Source organism: Sapajus apella, unplaced genomic scaffold, assembly GCF_009761245.1.
Source record: "Sapajus apella isolate SASKATOON/1434 unplaced genomic scaffold, GSC_monkey_1.0 scaffold13, whole genome shotgun sequence".
Classification (NCBI taxonomy): domain Eukaryota; kingdom Metazoa; phylum Chordata; class Mammalia; order Primates; family Cebidae; genus Sapajus; species Sapajus apella.
In genome coordinates, this window is record NW_022436953.1 from 6,423,514 (window position 1) to 6,437,518 (window position 14,005).

Consider the following 14,005-nt stretch of genomic DNA (forward strand, 5'->3'; position numbering starts at 1 on the left):
TACCAGATGAAATCACAGCCCCAAGGTAGTGGACATTCTTTTTTTTTTTTCTGAGACAGAGTCTCGCTCTGTTGCCAGGCACCAGGCTGGAGTGCAGTGGCGCAATCTCGGCTCACTGCAACCTCTGCCTCCCGGGTTCAAGCAATCCTCCTGCCTCAGCCTCCCAAGTAGCTGGGACTACAAGCAAGCGCCACCACACCCAGCTAATTTTTGTATTTTTTAGTAGAGATGGGTTTCACCATGTTGGCCAGGATTGTCTTGATCGCCTGACCTCGTGATCCATCTACCTCGGCCTCCCAAAGTGCTGGGATTATAGGAGTGAGCTACCACTCCTGGCTGGTAATGGACATTCTTGGTGTCAATTGTTAATAATTATAGAAGAGATGCGCCAACCAGGAGTTGTTAGTTGAGGCTCACAGAGTGGGAGATGGCAACTGTTCCCCTCTCCAGGAGTTGTCTGTCTGCAGCTTCAGTGAGGACTGGAATGAGGACTGCTGGAATTAGGCAGGAAGGCAGCAGGTAGGGGACCTCAAGATGAAGAAGAGCCAGCCAGGCCTCATAAGCCAGACTACCTGGTTGCCCATTACTCAGAATTTTCAAATGTTGTTCATTTTTTTTTTTTTTTTTTTGAGACGCAGTTTCGCTCTTGTTACCCAGGCTGGAGTGCAATGGCACGATCTCAGCTCACCGCAACCTCCGCATCCTGGGTTTAGGCAATTCTCCTGCCTCAGCCTCCTGAGTAGCTGGGATTACAGGCACGCACCACCATGTCCAGCTAATTTTTTTGTATTTTTATTAGAGACGGGGTTTCACCATGTTGACCAGGATGGTCTCGATTTCTTGACCTCATGATCCACCCGCCTCGGCCTCCCAAAGTGCTGGGATTACAGGCTTGAGCCACCGCGCCCGGCCCTTGTTGTTCATATTTTAAAGGCCATTTTGCAGCCAGAGGTATGGGCTGGGATATTCAAGCCCAGGAGTAACCTTTCTGAAAGAAAGGGTAGGAGCTATTGAGAGGTAGGCCTTGAAGGCAAGCTAGGACCGATGCAGGACCGGAGGAAAGGCAAGCCTCTAAACTGGGGCTTAGCCCAGGAGGGTTCTTGGCTTCACCCAGGAGAGAATTCCAGAGTAAGCTGGTGGTGGCAGTGCACAGAGCAGCAGAGGTACTGCTCCTCGTGGAGCAGGGCTACTCATGGGCAATGTCCCCAAAGTCACAGTCCCCAAATATGAGGTAGAGCTGCACTCATATTTACACCCACTTTTAATTACATGCAAATTAAGGGGTGGTTTGTGTAGAAACTTCTAGAATGAGGGTAGTAATTTTCAGGCCATCGGGTTGTTGCCATGGAAAAGGGTATTAATATCTGGGTGTTGCCATGGCAATGGTAAACTGACATAGCACACTGGCGGGTGTGTCTTATGGAAAGCTGCTTCTCTGCTTCTGTGCCAGAACTGGTTTTTTTGTTGTTTTGGGTTTTTTTTTGTTTTTTTGAGATGGAACCTTGCTCTGTCATCCAGGCTGGAGGGCACTGGTGTAATCTTGGCTCACTGCAACCTCTGCCTTCCAGGTTCAAGCTATTCTCATGCCTTAGCCTCCCAAATAGCTGGGACTACAGGCACCCACACCACACTCGGCTAATTTCTGTAATTTAGTAGAGACAGGGTTTTGCCATGTTGCCCAAGGTGGTCTCGAACTCCTGAGTTCAGGCAATCTGCCCGCATTGGCCTCCCAAAGTGTTAGGATTGCAGATGTGAACCACTGTGCCTGGCCTGCCCCTGACCTGTTTTGATTGGTCCTCAATTTGGTCCACTGTCTGAGCCCTGCCTCCACAGTAGAGTTCACCTTCCTGAGTCCAGTCCCACTTCCCACCTCAAAACTGTTAGGAGTAGGGAGAGAAGGGTGTTGCTGGAAGGGAGAGCAGCAGAGGCTGGAAGGAGCATGGCATGAGGGGAATGGTGATGCCCTTAGCTGAAGATGCAAAGAGGTGTGTTGTGGGGATCCCTGAGAAAGATCCGAGGGGTACACTGTATCAGGCTCTGGAGCCCTGGAGTGGAAGGGCATAGGGAGGCTGTAGGAGCCATTGAGAGCACTGCAGCAGGGAGCAGCAAGGTGACAGTGGTGTTTTAGGAGGGCGAAGCTGGTGTTGGTACATGGGGTAGGCTGGATGAGGCGATCATGTGCAAAGCCTGAGAACTGGACTGACAAGTGGAGAGGCCTGAGTCCAAGAGCCAGGCAGGGGCTTCGGTGGGGTCAACCAGCTGGTAGGGAAATATGAATGGCTACATTCTTTTTTTATTTTCTTTTCTTTGAGACAAGTCTCGCTCTGTCACCCAGGCTGGAGTACAGTGGTGTGATCTTGGCTTACTGCAGCCTCCGCCTCCTGGGTTCAAGTGATTCTCCTGCCTCAGCCTCCTGAGTAGTTGGGACTACAGGCTCCTGTCACTGTGCTCGGCTTATTTTTGTATTTTTAGGAGAGACGGGGTTTCACCATATTGGCCAGGCTCGTCTCAAACTCCCAATCTTGTAATCCTCCCTCCTCGGCCTCCCAAAGTGCTGGGATTACAGGCATGAGACACTGTAGTGATGGCTACTTTCTATTCCTACAGTGACTGCCAAGCTGACTTTCTGACATTTAACCCAATCACAAACAAGAAATTGCTTTACACCATCATTACCATATTATTAAAGTTATACATCATAATTGTAGAAATTTGGAAAATGCAAATTACTAAAAATATATATATTTTTTAGATGAAGTCTTGCTCTTGTTGCCCAGGCTGGAGTGCAATGGTGCGATCTCGGCTAACTGCAACCTCCGCCTCCCGGATTCAAGCGATTCTCCTGCCTCAGCCTCCCGAGTAGCTGGGATTACAGGTGCCTGCCACTTCCCGGCTAATTTTTATATTTTTAGTGGAGATGGGGTTTCAGCATGTTGGCCAGGCTGGTCTCAAGCTCCTGACCTAAGGCGATCCACCCACCTCGGCCTCCCAAAGTGCTGGAATTGCAGGTGTGAGCCACCATGCTCAGCCTCTTTTGACAATGTTTTTCTATGTTGCCCAGGCAGGATGCAAACTCCTGAACGATTGATTTTCAGAATTGAAGGGGCAGATCCTGATTGCTTGGTTTGCAAAAGGGGGTTCACTAGGTGAGTCGTCATAAATTGAACAGATTTGTTTCTTTTATTTATTTTTATTTTTTAAGACGGGGTCTGGCTCTGTCACTTAGCCTGAGTACAGTGGTGCAATTACAGCTCATTGTAGCCTCGATCTCCTGGGTTCAGTTAATCCTCCCATCTCAGCCTCCCGAGTAGCTGGGAATACAGGTGCACACCTTCATGCTCAGCTAAGTTTTGAATTTTTCATAGAGGTGGGGTTTCACTATGATGCCCAGGCTGGTCTTGAATTCCTGAGCTCAAGTGATCCTGTCACCTCAGCCTCCCAAAGTGCTGGGATTACAGGTATGAGCCACTGCACCCGGCTGAACAGATTTCAAACGAGTTCTGGTGATATATTAGTTTTCTATTACCACATTACCATGAATACTACCACAAACTTCATGGCTTTAAACAACACACATGTATTATCTTAACAGTCTTGGTGGGTTAGGAACCTAAGTACAGCTTCTCTGGGCCATCTACTTAGCGTCCACCTGCTGCAGTCAAGGTGTGGGCCAGCGCTGGGTTTCACCTGGAGGCTGTACTGGGGAAGAATTTGCTTCCTATGTGCCTGGTTGTTAGCAGGATTCACTTCCTTTTGATTGCTGGATTGAGAGCTTTTTTTTTTTTTTTGCTGGCTGTGTGCTGGAGGCCCAGAGGCAGGTGACTAGATGGTGCTTACAGTTCCTTGTCACATGGAGTTCTCCAACATAGCCACTCACAGCCAGCAAGAGAGAGAGCCTTCAGCAAGATAAGGGGAATCGTGATGCAACATTATGTAATCTTGTGTAACGTTCTCATGTGCTTCCCATTGCCTTTGTAGATACTATTGATTGGAAGCAAATCAAAGATCATGACCACGTGCAAGAGAAGAGGATCACGCAAGAGCAAGAACACCAGGAGCTGGGGGTCACGGAGGTTACCTGTCACTGGCAAATCTGTCCACCACAGGGAGTTACTTGTTACCATGGCTATAGAACATTCCATCTTGGCTGGTCCGATGGTAGTGGGTTATCAGAACTTGTTAACATTAGTGTCATTAAAGCTGGTATACAACCTCCCCACTGCTAAATGTGACTGGCTCTTTAAATTAAAAAAAAAAAAAAAAAAAGAACATTTCATCTTTTCCTAAGTTTATGGATATGGAGCAACTGGAGTGGCCTACGCTGTTATTGGAGATGTAAAATGTTTAATCAGTTTGGAAAACGGTTTGCCAGTTTCTTGAAAACTGAAACACTTACCATATGATCCAACTGTTCTACTACTAGATATTTACCCAAGAGAAATGAAAACAACTCACATAAAGACTTGTGTACAAATGTTCATAGCAGCTTTATTCATAATGGTCCAAAAGTAGAGGCCAGGTGTGATGGGCTCACGCCTGTAATCCCAGCACTTTGGGAGGCCAAGGCAGGAGGACCACTTGGCCCCAGGCAACATAGGGAGACCCTGTCTTTACAGAAAAAAATTGTAAAAATTAGCCAGTCATGGTGGCATGAGCTGGTAGTTCCAGCTCTTCTGGAGGCTGAGGCGGGAAGATTGCTTGAGCCCGGGGGGTTGAGCTGTGATCATGCCATGCACTCCAGCTTGGATGACAGAGGAGTGACCCTGTCTCAACAGCAGCAACAACAAAACCAAAACCAAAAACAACACAAGAAAAACCCAAAAGTGGAAACAACCCAAGCATCAACAAGAGAGTGAATAAACACAAAACTATGCATGCAGTGGAATATTTCTCAGCAGTAACAATGCACAGACTAGTCATATGCACAACAACATAGATAACTGTCAAATCATCATGCAGCAAGAAAGAAGCCAGACAAAAAAGGATCCCCTCCCAAAATCCTGTATGATGCCATTTATTTGCCATTCTAGAAATGCAAATTAACCCATAGTTCCCCAAAACAGTTCATTTGTCGCCTGGGGTGAGACATAGAGGGAGAGATGGACTTTAAAGGGCACTTGGAAACTTCTGAGGGTGATAAAAATGTTTTGCATCTTTTTGTCTTTTTTTTTTAAATTGAGACAAAGGGCTGGGCACAGTGGCTCTCACACCTGTAATCCCAGCACTTTGAAAGGCTGAGGTGGGTGGATCACTTGAGGTCAAGTGTTTGAAACCAACTTGTCCAACATGGTGAGACTCCATCTCTACTAAAAATCCAAAATTATTCTTCCTGAAATTCCTAGTCTTTCGTGGTAAAGAAGAAAAAAAAATCCAAAATTAGCCAGGTGTGGTGGGACACACCTGTAGTCAGAGGCTGAGGTTACAGTGAGTCAAGATTGTGCCACTGCACTCCAGCCTGGATAACAGAGCAAGACTCTGCCTCAAAAATAAATAAATAGCCAGGCACAGTGGCTCATGCCTGTAATCCCAGCACTTTGGGAGGCCGAGGTGGGTGGATCACAAGGTCAGGAGTTCGAGACCAGCCTGGCCAATATGGTGAAACCCTTCTCTACTGAAAATACAGCAACAAAAAATTAGCCGGGCACGGTGGTGGGCGCCTGTAGTCCCAGCTACTCAGGCAGCTGAGGCAGGAGAATTGCTTGAACCTGGGAGGTGGAAGTTTCAGTGAGCCGAGATCACACCACTGCACTCCAGCCTGGGTGACAAAGGGAGATCCATCTCGAAAGAAAGAAAGAAGGAAGGAAAGAAAGGAAAGAAAGGAAAGAAAGGAAAGAAAGGAAAGAAAGGAAAGAAAGGAAAGAAAGAAAGAAAGAAAGAAAGAAAGAAAGAAAGAAAGAAAAGAAAGAAAGCAAGCCTGGTGCAGTGGCTCACGTCTGTAATCCCAGCACTTTGGGAGGCTGAGGAAGGTGGATCACCTGAGGTAGGGAATTTGCGACCAGCCTAACCAACATGGAGGAAACCCCGTCTCTACTAAAAATACAGAATTAGCCAGGGTGCTGGCACATGCCTGTAATCCCAGGTACTCGGTAGGTTGAGGCAGAAGAATCGCTTGAACCGGGGAGGTGGAGGTTGCGGCGAGCTGAGATCATGCCATTGCACTCCAGCGTGGATGACAGAACAAGACTCCATCTCAAAAAATAAAATAAAATAAATAAAATCAGACAAGTTGTTGCTACGTTGCTCAGGCTGCTGATACTGCACCCTGGCCTCAAGCTATCCTTCTGCCCCAGCCTCCCAACGTGCTGGAACTACAGGCATGAGCCACTGTACCCATCTTGTTCTGTTTTGCTCTGTCTCCAGGCTGGAGTGCAGTGGCGCGATCTCGGCTCACTGCAACCTCTGCCTCCTGGGTTCAATTGATTCTCCTGCCTCAGCCTCCCAAGTAGCTGGGACTACAGGTGCACATCACCACACCTGGCTAAGTTTTGTACCTGTAGTCCCAGCTACTCGGGAGGCTGAGGCAGGAGAATCACTTGAACTTGGAAGGCGGAGGTTGCAGTGAGCCAAGATGGAGCCACTGCACTCCAGCCTTGGCGACAGAGTGAGGCTGTCTCAAAAAATAATAATTAAAAAAATAAAATAAAATGAGACAAGTTATTGCTATGTCACCCAGGCTGCTAATATTGAACTCCTGTCCTCAAGCCTCTGCCTTGGCCTCTCAAAGTGCTGGAACTACAGGCGTGAGCCACCGTGCCCAGCCCGTTTCAATTAAAGAAAAAAAAAAAAAAAAAGGCCTAGGCAACAGAGCAAGACTCTGTCTAAGAAAAAAAAAAAGAATGGAATGATACTCTCATAACCCCTTGGAAACATTATTACTTCTGTTTAACAGATGAGGAATGTAAGACACAGAGGCTGAGTAATTTGCAGCCACACACTGCTAAATGGTAACATTGGGACTGTAATCCAAGCCTTCTGATTCTTTTTATTAATTTTTTTTGAGATGGGGTCTCACTACGTTGCCCAGGCTGGACTGGAACTCCCAGGCTTAAGTGATGTATCTTGCCTGGGCCTCCCAAAGTGCTGGGATTACAGGGGTGAGCCACCATGCCCTGCAGCAGGCTTTCTGATTCTAAACCATAGATTCAGTGAAACTGCTCTCCATCCCCTCCAGAGATGTTTGCCTGGACCCAGTTTTCCTCAGGATGTCAATGAATAGTTCATAAGAATTTAGTGAGCAAAGGTCAATCTTCATCAGGCGCATGCGTCCCTTAATTTTCCCACGAGGAGAGACACCTCCCTCTTTTCCTTCCGCTTTGCTAGTATTTTGGCCCGGGCGACTCGCCATCGCCGTGCGGAGGCGTTCGCTAGTTGCAGTGATGGCGACTGGAACGCCAGATTCTCAAGCGCGGTTCGGTCAGTCAGTGAAGGGGCTTCTCACAGAGAAGGTGACCACCTGTGGTACTGACGTAATCGCGCTCACCAAGCAGGTGCTGAAGGGCTCCCGGAGCTCTGAGGTGAGCTTGGAGTGGACTCTCCCGGCCTGATAGTCCGGGTAGTCGCAGGCTCTCGGTGCTGTGGGAAGGATGTCATGTTGCATCCTGGGAGTTGTAGGCCATGAAGTAGTCGCTAAGTGTAGGTCTTGTTCGCGGAGGCGTGTGTTCCGTAGGGTGTGTAGTCTCTGGTTAGAGATTGTGCGTGAGGGTCGGGGGAAGAAATGATGCCATGGGAATCTGTGCTTTTATACAGACAGAGCTTCTGCACGGCCCACGAGCCAATGTTCCCAACCGGTTCCTCATTTATTTCTCTGAGTTATCTGCAGTGAAGATTGGTTCCTTTCAGCCAATTCCGCATGGTTTGTCCCCAGCATCTGGGATTCCTTTCACACATTTGTGCATCACCTGTCTATGGATTTATTCTTCCCTGATTTGTCTTTCTGGCCACTTCTTGGTTTTCTGTTTCATAGATTAGCTTTCTCCTTTGCCCCGTTTTCTCCCTTCCATCCTTTGGCTGGTTCCATGAATGGAATTATTTGATGGCTTTTCTTAACCAGAAAGCTTTGTATATGTGCACCCCGTGTCTCTCCAAAAACAGACCTATCCATTGAACTCCTGGATATTCACCTCAGGGAAATGAAAGTATACGTCCACACAAATATTTACGCATCCTCGTGGCACATTTATTTTTGATAGCACCAAACTGGAAACAACCCCAATGCCCATTGACTGGTGAATAGATAAATGAAATGGGTCAATGACATAGCCATTCCACTCCTAGGTGTTTACTCAAGAGAAATGAAAACAGGTTCATCAATTTGTTAGATAAAGCAACTGCCTACATAACATATCATCTAAGATTTCCAGTTTGGGTTTTTTTCAACTCTGACATCTTGAATATCTGTAAAGCAATCTGAGCACAGCATCGTTTTACATTTCTGTAGTGGCTCACACCTGTAGTCCCAGCACTTTGGGAGGCCGAGGTCGGTGGGTAATATGAGGTCAGGAGTTTGAGACCAGCCTGGCCAATGTGGCAAAACCCCGTATCTGCTAAAAATACAAAAATTAGCCGGGCTTGGTGGTGCGTACCTGTAGCCTCTGCTACTCGGGAGGCTGAGACAGGAGAAACGCTTGAACCCAGGAGGCGGAGGTTGCAGTGAGCTGCGATTGTGCCACTGCACTCTAGCCTGGGTGACGGAGCAAGATTCTGTCTCAAAAACAAACAAAACTCAACACAAGTACTCATTGTTAGTGAGTGTTTCCTATTGTCAACTTAGTTTTATAGCAACTGTTTCTGTTTTTTAACTCATATTTCATCAGTTTCCATGTTATTTTATTAAGTTACATAGTTGTAGTAGCAAGCTTAGTATGTCCACAGGTCTTTGGATTGTATGTGAATCTTCATTAGCAGCTTTTACTTATATTAATTTGGAGCAGTAGACTTCTCTTTACAGAATTGGCTTCAATGCATTGTCTAGCTTTTATTGATAGTGGCTACAAGAAACAACTGTATGAAGAAGGTGTTTGCATTTATCATAACACTATTGTTGAAATCGCCAACCTGATAATCCCAAATATGCTTTATTTGAGGTCCCACATGTTACACTCTTTTTAGGATTCAGTATCAAAGGAAAGTTTATGTCGAAAGATTATGTTGCCTTTTACCAAATAATAAGAATTATGCAACTCATTGTGTTTCGCTTTTTCTCTTGGTTGCACAGAAGTTCCTATGTCAGTTTTAGTTGTAGACATAGTTCCTTCTCTTTTTTCATCATTTTAAATTCCGTTTCTGTTTTTTAAAATATATGTGTGTATATGTGTACATACACATGGTTTGGTATAAATTGTCTTGAATCTTTGTGGAGGGAATGGTATAAATATATAAATTTTGGTTAGGTGCCGTGGCTCATGCCTGTAATCCCAGCACTTTGGGAGGCTGAGGTGGGTGGATATCTTGAGGTCAGGTGTTCAAGACCAGCCTGGTCAACATGGTGAAACTGTCTCTACTAAAAATATGAACATTAGCCAGCTACTTGGGAGGCTGAGTTAGGAGAATTACTTGAACCCAGGAGGTGGAGGTTGCAGTGAGCCAAGATTGTGCCACTGCACTCCAGCTTGGGTGACAGAGAACAAGACCCTGTCTCAAAAAAAAAATATGTGTGTGTGTGGGGAGGCGGGGGCTAGATGGTGTTTATAGTTAACCACCTGTAAATATTGAACCTATTCATCATAATAATAAACATTACATTTATTTAGTATCTTGTATGTGCTGACACTGCTGTCTTTTTGGCAGTTTAATTCATGAAGTCTTTAGAATGACTAATAAAGGGAGTACTTTTCTTACATAGAGGATACAGAGAGGAATTGAACTTGTTCACACCTAGCAGGGAAGGAGAACTCGGATTCAAACCTAGGCATACTGGTTCTAGGCTTGGATACTACCTCTTGTGTGGTCCTAGCTGGATTAAAAGGCCAAAAAGCCACTGTGCCACCAATGACCTCCCTGATTGCCTTGCTGCTTCCCATTCCTCTTCTTTGCGTACTTTTCATCTGGGCTTCTTCTGAGTAAATTTACATTGGATGCTCAGTAAGTGGTGTGGATTGAATTAAGCTGAAATCAATCCAGCTGTCTGGGACAGAGTTGACATATCATTTCTCACTTTTCTAGACTTTGTCTTTTCTTTTCTCTTATTCATTATTTTTATAGATGTCGTCTTTTTATTGATCTCCTACATGGCACTTACCACATGCCATACCATCTTTTTCTATAGTTACTTAGTAATTTTGATTTTGCTCTTTACTAGACTCAGGTTATTGGAATATCTTACTGATTTTCGATTCCTCTTAGCCTATAAAGCATTGCTTCTTGAGCAGACTCCACACAGCTATTTTGTTTGATTAGGAATTTTCATGTGTACAACATTCATTACACAGTATTCATTTAACAAATAGTAGGTGTCTGGTATGTGCCAGGAACTGTTTTCTAGGTACGAGGGATAAACAAAAGTAAATCCCTCTACGTAGGACATTTATATTTTAGTGAGGAGATAGGCAAAAAACAAATGAAACAGAAAAAAATTAGGTGGTGGTAAATCCTATGAAGAAAAAATAATCTGGGAATAGAGAGTGATGAAAGGGTTAATCTTTTTTGTTTGTTTGTTTTGAGATAGAGGAGAAGTCTCTTTCCAGCTGTCTAGCTCTGTTGCCTCAGGCTAGAGTGCAGTAGTGTGATCTGGCTCACTGGAACCTCCACCTCCTGGGTTCAGAGTTCAACTGATTCTCATGTCTCAGCCTCCCAAGTAGCTGGGATTATAGGTGCTTGCCACCATGCCCAGCTAAGTTTTGTGTGTTTAGTAGAGATGGGGTTTCATCATCTTGGCCAGGCTGGTCTCCAACTCCTGACCTCAAGTGATCCTCATGCCTTGGCCCCCCAAAGTGCTGGGATTACAAATGTGAGCCACCATGCCCAGCCAGAAGGGTTAATCTTAAATAGATGATCAGGGAAGGGCTCTCTGGGGAGAGAGGCTATGAGGAGAAACACACCGTTTCCCCACAGCACAATGAGTGGTTATGACCAATAGGCCCTTGCATGCCTGTGCTTCTGCTCCTCCATTTGAGTTGTGTGCCTAGTGAGGGTCCATTGTGTTTTTTTCTCAACATAATGTGTGTGTGGGCTGAGCGCAGTGGCTCATGCCTGTAAGCTTAACACTTTGGGACGCCAAGGCAAGATTGCTTAAGCCCAGGAGTTGGAGACCAGCCTGGGCCACATGGGAATATCCTGTCTCTTTAAAGAAAGAAAAAAAAAGAATGAAAAAAATGTTAAAATGTATGTCTGGCACTTATGCTTACAGTTGCAACTACATAATTTAATGAAATAATATGAAAAATGATGATATATGAGTAACAAAAAAGAGGGTAGCTATTGCTATGAAAACGAAGGTGAAAATCAGAAACACTTGTTGAAGATGAGTAGGTAAGACAAATTGTTCTTGAGTTAATTATGAACAAGTTAACGGTAAAAGCCTGGGAGAAAAATTTGTAGAACTCTAAAAAGATTCCGTGATGAAGGTTGTTTTACAGATGTATTCAAGATGTTCTTCCTTTTTTTTTTTTTTTTTTTTTGAGACGGAGTTTCGCTCTCGTTACCCAGGCTGGAGTGCAATGGCACGATCTCGGCTCACCGCAGCCTCCGCCTCCTGGGTTCAGGCAATTCTCCTGCCTCAGCCTCCTGAGTGGCTGGGATTACAGGCACGTGCCACCATGCCCAGCTGATGTTTTGTATTTTTAGTAGAGACGGGGTTTCACCATGTTGACCAGGATGGCCTCGATCTCTTGACCTTGTGATCCACCCGCCTCCGCCTCCCAAAGTGCTGGGATTACAGGCGTGAGCCACCGCGCCCGGCGTTCTTCTTCTTTTTTTTTTTTTTGAAATGGAGTCTCGCTCTGTTGCCCAGGCTGGAGTGCAGTGACACAATCTCGGCTCACTGCAACCTTGGTCTCCCAGGTTCAAGCGATTCTCCTGTCTCAGCTTCCTGAGTAGCTGGGACTACAGGCACCTGCCACCACACCTGGCTAATTTTTGTATTTTTAGTAGAGATGAGGTTTCACCATATTGGCCAAGCTGGTCTTGAACTCCAGACCTTGTGATCCTCCTGCCTCAGCCTCCCAAAGTGCTAGGATTACAGGCATGAGCCACTGTGCCCGACCAATGTTCTCCCATTTTAAAGAAAGCAAAGCTAGAAATCCCAGATGGTGTGTTATGTGTCTGGTTGGCTTATGTAGGAAAGTGATGCTGATTGCCAATGAATATATCAAGGAAAGGCCTTGGCTTTACATGACAACAGCCCCTGCATCAAGGCAAACACAACTCCCATTGAGACTGTTTTCTAAAGTTTTTCTCCGCTGCTTCTATGTTTCAGGCCATCCTTGTTGCTTGCTTGGAGTCCTGCCGTGTCCTCCTGACCAATCTTTCTGCCGCATTCCCCACTGTAGTCCACCTGTTTACTGCATTTCTAAAACAGAAAAATGAATCATGCCATTTTCCTCTAAAATTATACACACAAGATGAATTCTAAACCCTAACTTTTTTTTTCTCATGCAAACTGACTAAACCCTAACTTTTAAGTCTCAGATTAGAAGTCTCTTCTTTTAGGAACCCTTCCTGAACACCTACCCCTGTAATCGGTTAGATACTCCTGCCCCACTCTGTGCTCCCAGAGCAGCCAGTGCTTCCCCATCAGCACTTACTGTAAGATGATTTAAGTGCCTGTGTCTCCTTTGTACCCACTCCAGATTGTGAGCTCGGTTATCACACTTAACTAGAGTATGGGCATATGTTAAACACTCAATAAATATTTGTTGAATGAATAAGTGAATGAAGTAGATTCTGTTAGAAACTCCCCTTTTTTTTCCCTGCCATTGGTTTGTAAGTCACCATCTCCCATCTATAGGAGTTTGAAGTTTTCCCCTAAAAGTAGCCATAGGAGGAACAGGCATTTCATAATTGTTGGTGGGAATGCAAAGTGGTACAGTCTTAAAGGAGAGGAATTTGGCAATAAGTAGCAAAATTCAAACCCACAATCACAGTCACAGTCCTGTGAGTCTATCCCAAACATATGCTGGCAAAAAGATGCGAAGATTATGGATATTTGTAACAGTAAAAGCTGTGACATCAGATACAAGATATGAGGATTTTTTGGATCACTACTTACTTTGGGGAAAGACTGGGAACAGCTCCCAAATCTCCCAGCACCCCAGCAGAGAACTGATTGAATAATCTTTTTTTTTTTTTTTTTAGACCGAATCTTACTCTGTCACCCAGGCTGGAGTGCAGTGGTGTGATCTTGGCCCACTGCAACTTCTACCTCCTGGGTTTAGGCGATTCTTCTGCCTCAGCCTCCCAAGTAGCTGGGACTACAGGTGCGTGCCACCATGCCCGGCTAATTTTATTTTTATTTTTAGTAGAGACGGGGTTTCACCATCTTGGCCAGGCTGGTCGCGAATTCCTGACCTCGTAATCTACCCGCCTTGGCCTTCCAAAGTGCTGGGATTACAGGCGTCAGCCACCGCACGCGGCCTGATTGAATAATCTTATGGTCACCTATAGAATGTGGTACTCTACAGTTGTAAAAGAGCAGTGGGTTCAATAAGAGATAGCAGCTGAATAGGAGATTCAATATGTATTGCTGGAGATAACCCTCAGGGATCTATTGCAGTGAAAATAGCAAGGTGTAGGCTGGGCTCTGTGGCTCATGCTTGTAATCCCAGCACTTTGGGAAGCTGAGGCGGGCAAATCACTTGAGCCCAGGAGCTTAAGACCAGCTTGGGAAACATGTGAAACCTCATCTCTACAAAAAATTATCTGGGCATGGTGGTGTGCACCTGTAGTCCCAGCTGCTCTGGAGGCTGAGGTGGAAGGATCACCTGAGCCCGGGAAGTTGAGGCTTCCGTGAGCAGTGATGGTGCCACTGCACTTCAGCCTGGGTGACAGTGAGATGATATCTAAAAAAAAA

General features: G+C 45.6%; 1 protein-coding gene and 1 long non-coding RNA gene across 2 annotated transcripts in view; one reads left to right on the forward strand and one right to left on the reverse strand.

Moving 5' to 3' along the window:
- Positions 1-7,244: 7,244 nt before the first annotated feature.
- BORCS7 (BLOC-1 related complex subunit 7) overlaps positions 7,245-14,005 on the forward strand; it is a 14,086-nt gene continuing 7,325 nt past the window's right edge. The window contains exon 1 of the mRNA XM_032281491.1: positions 7,245-7,514. Within this exon, the coding sequence (XP_032137382.1) occupies positions 7,260-7,514 (255 nt within the window). The 5' untranslated portion in view covers positions 7,245-7,259. The remainder of the gene's footprint in view (positions 7,515-14,005) is intronic.
- Positions 12,156-14,005, reverse strand: part of LOC116553878 — a 42,541-nt gene continuing 40,691 nt past the window's right edge. Inside the window, exon 3 of the long non-coding RNA XR_004269948.1 lies at positions 12,156-12,505. This is a non-coding gene — a long non-coding RNA (uncharacterized LOC116553878). The remainder of the gene's footprint in view (positions 12,506-14,005) is intronic.